At 43.9% G+C, this 14648-nt stretch overlaps 1 protein-coding gene across 13 annotated transcripts in view; it reads right to left on the minus strand.

Annotated features, from left to right (window-relative positions):
* Positions 1-14648, minus strand: part of FYCO1 (FYVE and coiled-coil domain autophagy adaptor 1) — an 85230-nt gene that overhangs the window by 45814 nt on the left and 24768 nt on the right. For 11 of the 13 annotated variants that reach the window (XR_006288913.1, XM_043540782.1, XM_043540783.1 and 8 more), the window contains 6 exons: positions 12164-12270; positions 10609-10752; positions 9328-9421; positions 5303-7933; positions 3231-3323; positions 2317-2435 (listed from right to left, as the gene is read on the minus strand). Coding sequence is in view for 12 of the 13 variants with exons in the window: in XM_043540782.1 (XP_043396717.1) it covers positions 2317-2435; positions 3231-3323; positions 5303-7933; positions 9328-9421; positions 10609-10752; positions 12164-12270 (3188 nt within the window). In the remaining variant the exon portion in view is untranslated. The remainder of the gene's footprint in view (positions 1-2316; positions 2436-3230; positions 3324-5302; positions 7934-9327; positions 9422-10608; positions 10753-12163; positions 12271-14648) is intronic. The other 2 variants (XM_043540789.1, XM_043540787.1) reach the window with 2 other exon arrangements.

Here is a 14648-nt window from a genome sequence, read left to right on the forward strand (position 1 = left end):
TTTAGTGAAGTCTCTCTCAGTGTGAACATAATATTGTATATAACAACGTGCTTTAGTCTTTTGACACTTTTGAAGCTGTGCATAGATACATTACCTGTGGGCACCTTTGGCAATCAATAACTTCTGGGGATGAGGGTCCTATTTCCTGCTCCCTTTTCATAGTTGTGTTTGTGATGGCTGCCCTCTTGGCTGCACACCAGGGATTGAACCAGGTAGCATGAACTGCTACAGCTTAAGCCAAGAGCCAAGGCTCTCTGGGTAGGTCTGTAAAGACCCATATCCCCTGCAGACTGGCCACAGAGGACAATCCACAGCACAAACATATCAGTGGTTTACATATTCACAAAAGGTCTACTAAGTATTATATTAATTTGCAGTACCACAAAACAAAAAACATTTACAAAGGAGCTAAAAAACCCTTTACCACTGAGTACAAGAAATATTGACAAGCTCTGCTAATATGACTTCACCTGAGTCTCATCCAGACAAATTTCCCTCAGATTTCAAATGGACAGAGTGAAAGACTTCGAGGTTTGATCTGATTTCTGGTGTATTAATTTCAGTTAATAGAGCAACTTAAAACTAGAGAATTACTCACAGTCTCAATGGTAAACTTGACAGTCTACAGTCTACTTAACTTAATCAATAGACTTCCAGTTGGCACAAAGGATGAACTCACCGGATCAGACACAGTTTTGAAATCAGTGGACACTGATTTACACATGGAGCTACTTCAGTTGACACCAGATGAGCACCTGGCCTGCAGTGTTGACAAAGTGGATCACCAAGGACATCCCCCCCCCTCCCCCAAAAGGGCATAGTCTTTGGGCTAAAGCTAAACACAAAAAATAAACTAGTGCACACTTAGTTGTAAGAAACTAGAGTGGATACAAACAGAAATCTGAAAAAGGAATTAAGGGCCCTGATCCTGAAGTCCTCATTCAGGCCCATATCCCAACTCTCTTTTACATGGGAGCAAAATAAGCATTAGCTCCTTACTTCCAGGTAACACTTCTGTGCAAGGTCAAGCCCAGTCAAATCTGCTCCATGACCAGAGCTCATAAAGTTGCTGAGGGGCACATGCTCCATGTAAATGAGGTCTCTGAGGGCACATCTACAGAGCAAGCAGAAACCCATGGCAGCATGTCTCAGAGCCCAGGTCTACAGACTCTGGCTTGTGGGGCTCATACTACAGCGCTCAAAATAGCCATGTAGACATCTGGGCTTGGGCTGGAGCTTGGGCTCTGAAACCCACCCTGCTCCCCAGGCTTCAGAGCTCAAGCTCCAATCCAACCTCAAACATCTACATGGCTATTTCTAGTGCTGTAATGTGAGCCCAAGTCTGCAGATCCCAGCTCTGAGACTTGCTGTTTCTATTGCAACACTGATTGATACCAGTTGAGCATATGGCCCAATATCTGTACTTTTGTTGGGGTGTGAAGCATCCTGGGCAGTTCGGTGTCCTCCCACCCCTACCTGTAGTCTCCATGGAGAGACCTGCCCTGAGGGACACTGTGCACTCTCCAGCTGACAGCTCCATTACGTAGCTGACTATCCTCTGGACTCATTTAGCTGATTGATAACCAGGGGGACCTGCCCTCCCAAAGCTGCAGTCACAGAACCCAATAAGACAGAGTCACAGACTCCTGCCTCAAGGCACGGGGCAGAGTTTGGTGGTCATGTAGATGTTATGCAGCCATCCCTGAAAGGATTCCCCTCATTCTTGATCCAAGCAGAGATCCGCAGCCCTGGAGTCAGGCCAGGCTAGCTTGGTCTTGCCAGCTCTGTGCTGCAAAATCATTTAGTGCTTGTATTTGTCACCAAGTCCTTACTCAGGCAAAATGCCCACTGAGCTCCATAGGAGACCTGCCTGAGCAAGAGCTGCTGAGTGTGTTCCCTTCAACAGCAATTCTTACTTTACTCTTCAGACACCACAGAGGGGCAAAAATAAAACACACCCTCCATGTAAAATGCAGTGCAAATGTTCCAGTCCTCTTTTAAACAGCAGTCAACATTTCTGTGCTTTGAATGCTGCATCTAACCCATGATACAAAGCCTAGCGCCACGTAAACTAGTTTCACAAAGGAAACAAGAAATGTGATGACTATAGAACATCAGCTAAGTGAACAAAGGGAAGCTGTATTCTGTGTAACGTCCACGTTTTTCATCTGAAAAGCCAGTCAACGCTTCCTACTCAGTATGTATGTATTCTCTCCTCTGCCTCATATACACAACAATAAGGTGTACACACTATGGTGACTTATCTTCTGCTTGGCTTCTTACAAACAGTACAAGTGAAATACCCAAAGTGCTAACCTCTCCAAGTGTTTTTTCAGCGACATCACCTCCTCCTCTTTTTTCAACCTGGTGGATTCATATTCAGTCAATTGCTCTGTTGCACGCTCCAGTTTGCTAGACAGATCCGTGTTTACAGCCTAGACAATAATAAAATATTTCTATTTAACATACAAAACCATCGCTGTATCAACTGTAACTTAGTTACTATGTCACCCAAACAATGCTTTGATAGGGGAGTTTAAGAAGTCCAACCATTAATTAAAACATTATTATTGAATAATCAGACACTAATTAGTTATGTACTGGGGATTGATTACTTATGTCACATTGAATAAGGGATCAATTGTAAAGTAAGACAGCATTAAACCATGCCAGTAATTCTTATTAGCCACAGCAGAAGAGCTTTGAATGGCTTTTGTCTCATTATCAAAGAATAAAGTTCCAAACACAATGATGAAAGAATAAACCACATCAGTATTTAAAACTATTTCAGTCTGAAATAAGTGCTTCAATAGGCAAACAAAAAGTTTAAAAGAAACTAACTTATCATGAGGGGGAAAATGTCAAGTTTATGGCTTCTTCATTAAAACAAAGTTAAATATGAAAGGAAGTGAAAAAGCACCCTTTAAATGTAAACTTTAGAGGTACCATTTTCAGACTTGGGTACACCTCTATATCTGTATTTAGGCACGTAAGTAAAAGTCGGCTGGTTCAGGGGGTAAGAACCTTGGTGTTTAACTGCCATTTGTGCCTTTGAAAATCTCCTCCTAGTTTGAGAATTTTGGCCTGCATGTCTATTATTTGTTCAAGTGCATTCTCAGGCTCCCAGACAGCTGCCAGACAAGTCCCCTGCCTTGTAAATTCTAACACAAGTGACTATTGATGCAAATACTTTAGCACATTTCCTTATTGTAATCAGATGAAGCACCTACGTGAAGCTCTGCAATCTCTTCCTCTGCAGCACACAGTTGTCGTTTCTGTTCCTCAAGCTTCTTTTTTACTTTCTCGCATTCTTCACTGACAGCCTAGTGGAGTCAATAAAGCCCTTGTTAGTGTTCACATAAAAGTCATCACCCAGTTTTAAAAAGTTTCCTGCTGATGCAACATGGACAATTAAAATGTACTGGGCCAAATTAATCCACTAATTATAATGGAGTTACAACACGGATAAATTTGGCCCTCAGTGTGGCTGATGGCAGAGCAATTCAAATGGGCATCCCAGGAAACTGGGATTCATGGGAAAAGTCCCCCACTGTGGTAGTCAGATGATGTTTTTCTGGCAATTATTATGGGCCATAACAAAAATGGCCCAACTTGCTAAACATGTAAATGTTGTGGTGAAAGTACAAAGGGAGCACAAGTCATGCTGGGAATTAGTGCCTGACACTACTTTAAAACTCATTGACTAGATGCTCTGTGGGCAAAGAAAGTAGAAAGTAAGCGCACACAACTTTTCCATGTTAGAAGAATCTCAGCATACACGGAAGTGTGTACGTCTGATCAGCTGGTAGCCTTTGCCTCAGAGCTGCAGTAACAGACACACAGTTCACAGATTCAGAGATACTAAGGTCAGAAGGGACCATTATGATCATCTAGTCTGACCTCCTGCACAACGCAGGCCACAGAATCTCACCCACCCACTCCTGCGAAAATACTCTCACCTATGTCTGAGCTATTGAAGTCCTCAAATCGTGGTTTAAAGACTTCAGGGAGCAGAGAATCCTCCAGCAAGTGACCCGTGCCCCACACTACAGAGGAAGGTGAAAAACCCCCAGGGCCTCTTCCAATCTGCCCTGGAGGAAAATTCCTTCCCGACCCCAAATATGGCGATCAGCTAAACCCTGAGCATATGGGCAAGAGTCAGCAGCCAGATACCCAGGAAAGAATTCTCTGTAGTAACTCAGATCTTTATCAGTTCTTTATCCTTCAGAAATTTCTCTCCACATGATCCAGAGTTGAATCGGGGTGGCTCGTGACTGCTTCTTGAAACTAGACATTTATCTCGGTGGCTGTATCTTGAACAGTAAAAATACCACTCAGGCTGGGATTTCTAACTTTGCTCTCACTGAAATCAACATTGATTGCAAAAGGAGCGGAGCCAGGTCCACAGTCAGACTTCTGAGCATCCCACCATCAGCCTCTAGCCCATATGTTCAAACAGATAAACTTCCAGGTGTGAACTCAGTGTAACCTGTGCTGCACTATATGTCAGAGTCTGCAGACTGCCTGAAACAGTGCCTCTAACAGAGGGGTGAGTTGCCCTTATTCATATCAACAGAAGTTGACACTAAAGCCTAATGACAATGTAAATGTTACAAATATTAACTATTTCACTGCTGATCATTCATACAATGATAGAGAAGGAAGGGTTCATGTGATTAGAGCTGCACAATCTACTGTGAGCATCTTATTTAGGTTCCACGAGTGGGCGGATGTTGGGTTGTAACTGGATTTTAGGAGAGCACCAGTACGGCTGTTACTGTTATCAGGGAATCGATGGGAACTGAGGGCACTCAGCCCTGTGCAGGAGGTATGCAGCACCTTAAAGTATTGGGCCCATTGTATTACAGGTACTTTTAAATAATGGCAAATCATAAGCTGAAATATTCATAGTTATTTGATGAATAATATTCATGAAAGTCGAGCAGCCATTGGGTCTGAAAACCCACCATTCTGCGGAGAAAAGAAGTTCACACATCCATAGCCTTGTTCTGCTGACCCAGTGTAAAGAGGATATTACTGGTTCAGTGTTAGACATCAAGGGGAGTCAAGGTTGCTTAGCACATTTCAGAGCAAGGCTCTGTGGGTGTTGGGGACTAAGCCCCCCTAAATCCATAGGTGCATAGATTAAAGCCAGAAAGTACTGTTGCAATTATCCGACCTGCATAACACAGGCCATTTCACCCCGTTATTCCTTTAGAGGAGGGAATGACTCCTCCTTACCATGTCAGTGAACACTGTGAAGCATGTAGAATAGAAAGTAGAATATATTATATTAATTTACCTTGAATTTTGTCTGATAATTTATAATCTCTGTGCTCATTTGAAATTTTATTGCAGACAGCTCTTCTTTGCTGGTCTCTTGGAAGCTTTGGGCCTGTTTCTCTGCCACCTCCAGCTGCGTTTGCAGGCTGGGAACAGCTGCAGCACATACTTGAGACTCCTTTAGTTTCTCTGTCAGGCCTTGGTTCTCCTGCCTGAGCATGGAGATGTCAAGTTGCAGCCTCTCCTGCTCCTTTGCTGCTTGCTCACCCAATTCCCTGAGCTTCTCAGTGACCTGCGCCAGCTTCTCTTCTGCATCCCCCTTCTCAGATGTCAAGGTACAAATCTGAATACCAAGTTCAGCCATATCAGTGTTGGTTCTGTGGAGCAGGTCATTGGTTTCTACATTTTCCATTTTAACAGTCTCCAAATACTGCTTAACCTTGGACAGCTCTTCCCTGAGACTCAGCACGTTTTTCTCCAGCTCGGCCTTTCGATGGGCTTCCCTTTCCCGATCTTTTTTCAGCGTTTCCTCTCTTTCTTTACACTGTACCAGTTCTTGCACATGGTTTCTGTTGAGTGACTCACTCTGCTCTTTCAGCTGCTGGACCAGTGTCTTTTGTTCCCCCAGAACCGCCTCTGTTGCATCCAGCTTGCCTTGCATCCTCTCTCTCTCATCAGCTGTCTGCTGAAGCTTGGCTCGAAGGTCAATCACTTCTGCCTGCAACCTGGACACTTCACTCTGGTTGATGTGCAGCTGCTTTTCAGACACGGCTAGCCTGGAAGCCAACTCTTGTGACTCTTTCTCCTGACATGCTGCCTGCTCCAGCTGGGCCTTCTCCACTGAATCCTTCTCTCCAGTAAGGGATTCAATCAATTTTATTTGATGAAGGCATGTTTTTTCCATACTTAGCTTTTCCATCTCAAGAGACTCCGCTTTTTTTCGGTACATCTCAATCTCTGCCTGTAGCTGCTTGCATTGGCTCTCTATGCCTTGCAGTGTCACATCTTTCTCTGTAACCTGTGACCTAAGAGACTCTTCACACTCCTTCAAGGAAAACAGAATCTTTTCCATCTGTAAACCATGCTGTTTGGCACTCTTGTGCTCTGTTTGTAATACAGCTAAAGACTCCTTGATGGCATCTTCTCTTTGCCTCAGTTCCTGGTATTCAGAATACAGAGACTGTAGCCTCTCTTCCAGGATTTGATTTTCCCTTGTGACATTCTCCAAGTCTTCGTGCAACTGTTTGTTCTGCTCCCGGAGCTTTTTCTCTTTTTCATCCACCGACACCATGGCATCATCAATCTGACTCTGGAGCTGTTTCTCCGATGCCCTCAGCCTGGCCAACTCAGCTTCCAAAGAGGCTTTAGATGCCTCCAAGTTTTTCTGCTTCTCTTTCATCTTCTCCTTGCTTTGGTGCAGATTTGCATTCTCGGATTTCAGTTTCTTGCTTTCTTCACCAATTTCATTCAGTGCCACGCTTTGCTGTCCTGCGAGCTCCTCCATGTCCTTTACCTTCTGGAGGAGATGATCATTGCTTGAGAGGAGCTTTTGGTTTTGCTCCTCTAGGCTGTGCACATTCTGACTCAGCTTTGATAAATGATCCTTCAGCAGCCCAAGTTGCTCTGCCAAGGTTCTGGCTTCCTGCTTCAGCACACCTTCCCTGCAGCTGCTCTCTTCCTGAAGGTTCTCTTTTGCTCTTCTGGTCTCTTCAAGATTTTTTTCCAGCGATCCCACATGAGCCAGTGAGCCCTTCAGCTGGATCTGGAGTTCAGCCACCTCCTTTCCTTTCACAGTCAGTGCCTCCTGAACTGTATCCATTTCTTTTGCCATCATTTCCAGGCTCATGAGCAGTTTTTCATTCTCTTTTTTGGAGTCCGTGGTGAGGCAACTAAATTTGGATTCCAGTTCTTTCTGTGCCCTCTCTTTCAGCTGCAGTTCCTCTCTTGCTGTCTTTACCTGAGACAGAAGTTCGTTATTTAGTTTCTGGATGTCAGCCTTTTCCTTTTCTGCCTGGTGAAGTTTCTCCAGCAATTCCTGGATCTTTAGGGTAGACTCATACTGGGTGGAGGTTTGTTGTCCTTTTTCATCCAAGATGGCATCGACTTTTGCAATGAGCTCTAGATTCTTCTGCTCCGTTGAATTTATCTTGGTCTGGAGCTCACTGATGCAGAGATCCTTCATGCTGACCGAAGCCCTGGTGGTTTCCAGCTCCTGATTCAAGAGCTGCAGTTCTGACGCATAGTCCTTCTTACTTGACTCCATTTGCTCAAGCCTTGTGTGGTATTCCTTTTGCTGCTCGGCTGCATTCACTTCTAATGCCTGCACGCATTTTTGTAGCTCATGAACAGTGCTCTGAGTGGAGTGGGAAACCTCACACTGTTTCTGTAACTCCGCTATCATCTTTGTCAGTCTGGAGTTCTCCTCGCTGAAGTTGCTGCTCTTTTCCTTTTCCACTTGCACTTGTTCTTTCTGAAGGCTGACGGCTCCCTGCAGCTCCTGGTTTTCCTTCTCTAGCTGATTAATCCGGTCCTGCAGCACCCTCTGCCTCAGCTCTCCCTGGTCAAGTTCCACACGCATCTCTTCAAAGCCCTCCAGGTGTTCAGCATTTAGTGAGTTATTTGCATCAGGGCTACCTGGAAACTCTTGTGTCTAAGAGGGCAGGAAGGGAAGAATAGAAAAGTTAAATTGGAAACAGTGTATTTTTATACATGAAAGATTATGAATGTTCCAGGACTCAGTGATAGCTTAACTGTTTTTGTTGATTAATACCTGGTGGTGGTGGTGGTGGTGGTAACAATAAAATGAATATTTAAGGGATGCTGTCAAATAAAAATCATTATTAAAAAAATCCTAAACCTACATGCTACTCTTAGTCCCCTTGATTATTAATTACTTTTATTAATTTATAAGCATTTCTATAGGGCTCAACACTCCAGCATCTGAAGTCTTAGAACAAAAATAAAGTTCTATTAATTATTTATTTACTCTTTGTATGTTATGCACCTTAGCCAGTGATGTTACACCAGTTTGTATTGTGGTGTTCTCAGCAATGCATTTAAGCACATGCTTACATCCCATTGACTTTAATATATAGTTAAAATGCTTTGCTGTGTTGGGGGTCTTGGATAATTTCACTTTCTGGTTCCCAGATGCTAGCACAGTGCTGTTGTGGTTGGAAGCACAAAACTGTGAAGGGAAACTTAAAAGAAAGAAGGCTATTTTCATTGATAATAATGAAAACCTTTCTATTCATGAGATTTTGTAAGCTTTGGTGTTTTTTTTTTGTTTGTTCGTTTTTTAAAAGAAGACTTAAACGTTAGGTTTAATCAAATTGTAAAAAGAGTCCTCTTAGGTTTTTCTCCCAGATGATGGGAGACCCTGGGCACACTCAGTGGCTTAAACACAGGCCCCAGTTTACTAGTCCTTGCAAAGAGGGGACCCCACCCTTTGCAGGCCTTCTTAAATCTCTTCTGATGGAGGACATAAGAGGAAAATTAAATGTATCAGCACCCCAAGAATAACTTCTTCCTTGATCCAACTGAAAGGGAAAAAGGCAAACTTGCTTCAGTGCTGTCTGTGTAGCAGTTTTCGTGGAGACCCGCTGCCTGGCCTATTGAATCAGGCTCACTCTGTCAGGCCTATACTGGGAGTTCAGTGCACTCCCCACAGGGTCGTGGGTGGAGATCTCCTGGATAGAAGCTCCCCTTGTGGTGTCAGGAGTCGCTCCAGCAATTTCCTGCTCAGAGGGATCTCTCCTGCCAGCTGCCTGCAGTTTCCTCCTTTTTAAAGGCTTCCTTCCTACCACCCTTGACTGACAGGAACAGAGGGGTGGATACACAGGGCCTCTCTGGCACCTTCCTCATCAGTGTGTGGTCTATCCATCCCATCACACAGCTATGGGACAATTCTCCTTTATATTTATTGTAGGTTTTTTGTAGTTTCCCACTAAAGTCACAAGGTGTTATACAGCTCCCAGGCCTAAAGATCTTTGGTGTTAAGGAAATGTGGCCTACATTGCATGCACTTCTTTGTCATTCAATTACCTGCAAATAGTTGCTCACTAAACTACTTATGCTTGAACTGCGACTTGGAGGTTTCCACAAATATGCTGAAGAGCCATGTGAGGACAATGTCCTCCTGTAGACCGCAAGAAAAAACAAAAAAGAAATCTTTTAATAATGGCTAAGCGTGCGCACACACATAATTGTCTGCTCTGACTTTATGGATTCTTTTAGTTATAACCACTGGATATGGCAATGTACTACTGGCTAGCATGCATGGGGCCTGATCCAACATTCATTGAAATCAATGGGAAGACTCCTACAGACCTCAGTGGAACTGGATCAACCCCTACATGCAGGATTACCCTCTTTCAAGCAGAAGCAGGCCTGCTGAAACAGGTGTGTGTCATGAGTTCTCTTACTGCTCAAATGAAAGAGTTTCATGCTTAGTTCAGCGGGTATGGAACGCTGCTTTTGGAGAAGAGGGACCCAAGTTAACTTCTCATCGTCACTGTGAAGATGTGAGCAGACCCTGGGGGGTCTGAGCTGATGCCCACTGAAGTCAGTGGAAGGACTCTCAGACTTGAATGAGCATCAGATTGGCCCCTGGAGTTCAGCCCAGTAATGACCATGAAGTCCAGGTTGGCTGCAGAGATGTTACAAGGTGAAGGCTTATGCCTCCTTTTTACGCTTAAATAGAAAAGTTGCAGAAGTTTTTGCAAGTCACCAGAGGTGAAAGTAAGCTGGTATGCCCCGGTATGGTGTACCAGCAAGAACTGATGCGCCGTACCGGGACCGGCTTTCCCAGATGGCAATTTAAAGCCCTGGGGTAGCAATGGCGGGGCTCCGGAGGGGATTTAAAGGGGGCTGGGGTGGTAGCGGCGGCTGGAGCCCTGGCAGAGGCTCCTTAAATCCCCGACAGAGCCTGGCCGCTGCTACTCCAGGGCTCGGGCAGCAGGGCTCAGGCGGGGATTTAAAGGGCTTGGGGCTCCAGCAGCCGCTACCACAGCGGAGCCCCAGGCCCTTTAAAGCTCTGCCAGAGCCCAGAGCCCCGGGGTAGCGGTGGCAGCCGGGAGCCCCCAGGGCTCCTCAGTGATTTAAAGGGCCCTGGGTTCCGCTGTGGTAGCGGCAGCTAGAGCCCTGGGCCCAGTGATTTAAAGGGTCCAGGGATTTAAGGCCCTGCCTCTTCTGGTTGAGGCCACGTCCCCTGCTCAGGACTCCGGTGTACCGGTAAGTCCTTTAACTTACTTTCACCCCTGCAAGTCACAGAATGTGTGTTATGGCTCTAACTGTATCGAAAACAGTAAAATTTTACTACATTACCTGGCAAATGTTGGCCAAGCAGCATCTAAGTCATGCCCTCTTGATGCCAAGTCAAACTGAACCTCAGTTAACTCATAGAGTTGACCCACAATGTCAGAACTCATTTTAGACTTCAGAAATGGACTTCTTGCATAGTACCAGTCACTAAAAGAAGAACCAAATGGCACGGAGTAATAAATAAAAGGGGAGCGCCTGCAACATTCTCAAGAAAATGAAACATTATTTGTTACTTCCCAGAAAAGTTGCCAAGATCCACTGCAAATGCAATCGACATCAATCAGATTCCCTGCCCCCCACACCACCTCTTTGTTGGGAGTGAGGGCAGCTCCTGGTGGCAGTAGGAGCTAATGAAGCTTATGGATTCCTCCTATGGGGAAACCCTACACAAAACATTTTTACTCTGGGCTTTGGCAGGCAACTGGAGAGGGTGATGGATTTGCCATATAATGGATAATCACATGGTACTCTGTAAACTGACATTTATGTTTTGAATGTGAGTAAACTGAATGTTCATGACAACAAGTGATTGGTAGCAGCAATCAGAATTAGATACATTGAAAAGGAAGATAAAAACTGAAAGCTTGTCCGTGCGTATCCATCCTGACTTGCTAAACTCTTGCTATTCCAGTCTTTGGTTTTTCTTGACCAGAAAGACTACAACATGTTACATTGTACCTCACTGTGTGATACTTAGTGACGTACAGAATTATCATTTGGGGCTCTGTCCACTACCTCCAAATTCATTTCCACATATGATTTTAGCTACATCTGAACACAGATGTCCAGCACTTGTAAAGATTAAAAAAATGTAAGGTGCGTAAGTACCATGCACAAAACACCATATAGTTTTTAAATGTTCCAGGCACAAAGCACTCTGCTTTATAATGAACTAGAGGTTCAAAAATGCCTTTGTAGGGTCCCCCAAGTTATAGATGCTAAACTCTAATGTTTATCATTACTTTGCTCTGGCCAACAAGTATGGAAAAGCAGAAAACTTGGACAGAAAAACAAGTCCTAGTGCAGGTGGTTGTGTTTTAAATTTCAATGACTTTCTGCCTTTTATAAAGGTGCCATATTTACAGCCCTGAAGGCTACAATACTCTACCTTCTGAAATTATAAGAAGGGACAGCAGCAGAGCAAGCTTCCCCACACTACCCTGCTATTTTGCCTTGCTCCTATAAAAGATGAAAGGATAGTTTAGTTTCAATGCCCATTTGCTCCTTGACCCCTCTACTGAGAGTACTAACAAAGGTGCAGACTAGGACCAGTTGTAATGGCAGTTTGCAATATTGACTCTGGTCTAAGAGGAACTGGTCTTGGACCAGTAACACATTTCATATAGGCCACTGAACAAATGTCAATATTTACTGACCTAAGATGGGTGTGAAACAGTGACCTAGATTACACTGGCTTTATACCCTATTATCAGTTCTCTGAGCCAACCACATGGAAGGTTTTCCATTTATTTCATGCGGCGCTGAATCAGTCCCATGTTTCACTGTTTGTTCGTCTCCAGATATCTCTCATGCATCACTACAGTACCTTTGCATTTACCTTGTTACTTTGGTATGCATAAAACATTGTTGCAAGGTGTCTGCCAGCCTTTGGTGTACTAAGGAGTAACGTATAAATGCTCTTCCTTTACCAAGAGATGTTCTCAGCTGGGAAAAACAAGCCACAGGAAGATAACTTTAAGCACCAATTATAAACATCTATAAATGGCACACTGACAAGTGAGCTATTAACGTTTCTATGAACATATGCCAAAAACATGTATAGCAATTGGGCTCCAGGAAACAATATTAGCGGTGACCCTGAGAGACACCCTCCCTAAATATCTTAATAGCAGAGTTCGCTCCTCTGACTTCTGCGGTTTCACTTCAAGAACACAATCTGACAAACGTATTATCTGAAACAGCTGACTGGTTTTTTTTTTAAATCATAAACCGCAAATAAACAAAATTATTTTAAAAAATCATTCCACCTACAAATTTCTGTGGCTCCATAGAAAGTGAAACAGGAAATTTCTGTCACAGTCAAACCATAACAACTACATGAAGCTGTGTTTATTATGAAATTAAAGAACATAAAACATATTTTTGAATGCTGAAACTTAAGGACGTCTGTAATGCTCTGTATCTTGTGGGAACACCATACACCCTCATGTTCATCTTTATAAAATAATTGTGTGGCATCCAATGCGAAGTTTATCATGTTGGGTGTCTTCGGAAGGCTCATGATGCACTGAGCATGGTTGTTATAGTGATGTTATAGTAATTGTTACAGTAAGGTTAGAGGTTATAATTTCATGTATATAGTTAGGAGGCTGAAAATGTATCCTCATGGTTTTAAAATAAGTCCAGGCAAAAACTCTACAAGAGCAGAGAGGCAGTTCACACCTCATCAGGGCAGGTATGGGACAAACCCAGCCCAGCCTCACAGGAACAAAGGACTTTGGCCTAGGCAGCAACAAAAGAATATGTTGGACTCTTGAGGGAGTCACCCCACTTCCTTTGGTCAGTTTGGAATTGCGATAAGGTAATGCTCACCTGACTCTGAAGGGGAGGGAGGGGGGTAAAGACAAGAGGGTAGAAAGGACATGATAAAAGGGAGAGACATTAGCCATGCTCTCTCTCTTCCACCTACATCTACAGACACCACCACCAAGTGACTGAAGCTGATCAAAGGGGAGAGCCTGGCTGAAGAGCAATCAACCAGCCTGCAGTGAGAAGCATCTAAGTTTGTAAGGACATTGAAAGTGTTAAGATCAGCTTAGAATGCATTTTGCTTTTATTTCATTTGACCAAATCTGACTTGTTATGCTTTGACTTATAATCACTTAAAATCTACCTTTATAGTTAATAAATCTGTTTGTTTATTCTACCTGAAGCAGTGCATTTGGTTTGCAGTGTGTCAGAGACTCCCCTTGGGATAACAAGCCTGGCATATATAAATTTCTTTGTTAAATTGACGAACTCATATAAGCTTGCAGTGTCCAGTTGGCATAACTGCACACAGCAAGACAGAGGTTCCTAGGGTTTTGTCTGGGACTGGAGACATTAACTAGTGCCATTCGGTTGCAAGTAGCTGGGAGCACCTTATATGCCAGAGGCTGTGCGTGAACAGCCCAGGAGTGGGGGTTCTCACAGCAGAGCAGGGTAAGGCTGGCTCCCAGAGTCAAGGATTGGAGTGACCTAGCAGATCACTGGTCCAGATAACACCAGAGGGGAACGTCACAACTTCTTACATAGTTTTTAAAAAAGGACAGAAATCTTAAGGCAGACAAGGAAGATTTTGGTATCTGGTGGATAGAGAGGAGACAGAATTTATAACTAGTTATGTTTCTGCTGTCAAACCAAAATTCAAGTACAAGTACCATAGGAATGGAAAAAGTAATACATCAGATGAGCTCATTCGAGGAAGCTCTTGCCTGGCTGTACAAATGGAGGTGGAAGGTTTCTGGTGTCTCTGCCCCTCCAACCATGTGCAGCCAAACAAGATACATCGGAATCTGGCGTTTATCTAGCTGTACAATATAAATGCACTGGAATTTTCATTGAAAGAACCAAAGGGAAGAAGATGGATCTGGAGCTGAAAGAGGGGTTGGGGAAATGTTTCATACCCCAAAGCTATGAGAGAAAGCTGGGTGGGGAGAAGGGGTTCCCCTGAAACCAAATGGAAGCCTGAAGGAAGGGTATGAGGAGAAAGAAGTGGGATGGGGAACATAGGGGCTAGCTACGCTAGGGGCAGCCATGCTAGCCTTATGGCTGGCTCTCTGATCATGCAGAGAAGTTGCATGATGACAGCAGTCAAGGCTGCTGTTAGGAAGTTCTGACAGAAAAGATGAAAACTTCTTTATCAACAAGTGCAGCCTGGTGCAGCCTGGGAATAAAATACCCTAGGAGTCATCAAAACCAAGTATCAGGACAACAATCAGCATAACCAACAACAGTGCTCCACTTACCCACGGGGAAAGTCCTTATGCAAGTGATTTAAATTTACTCTAATGACTCAAAGGATCAATATTAAAAACTTCTTG

The sequence above is a fragment of the Chelonia mydas genome, chromosome 2, assembly GCF_015237465.2.
Source record: "Chelonia mydas isolate rCheMyd1 chromosome 2, rCheMyd1.pri.v2, whole genome shotgun sequence".
In the NCBI taxonomy this organism is placed as follows: Eukaryota; Metazoa; Chordata; order Testudines; family Cheloniidae; genus Chelonia; species Chelonia mydas.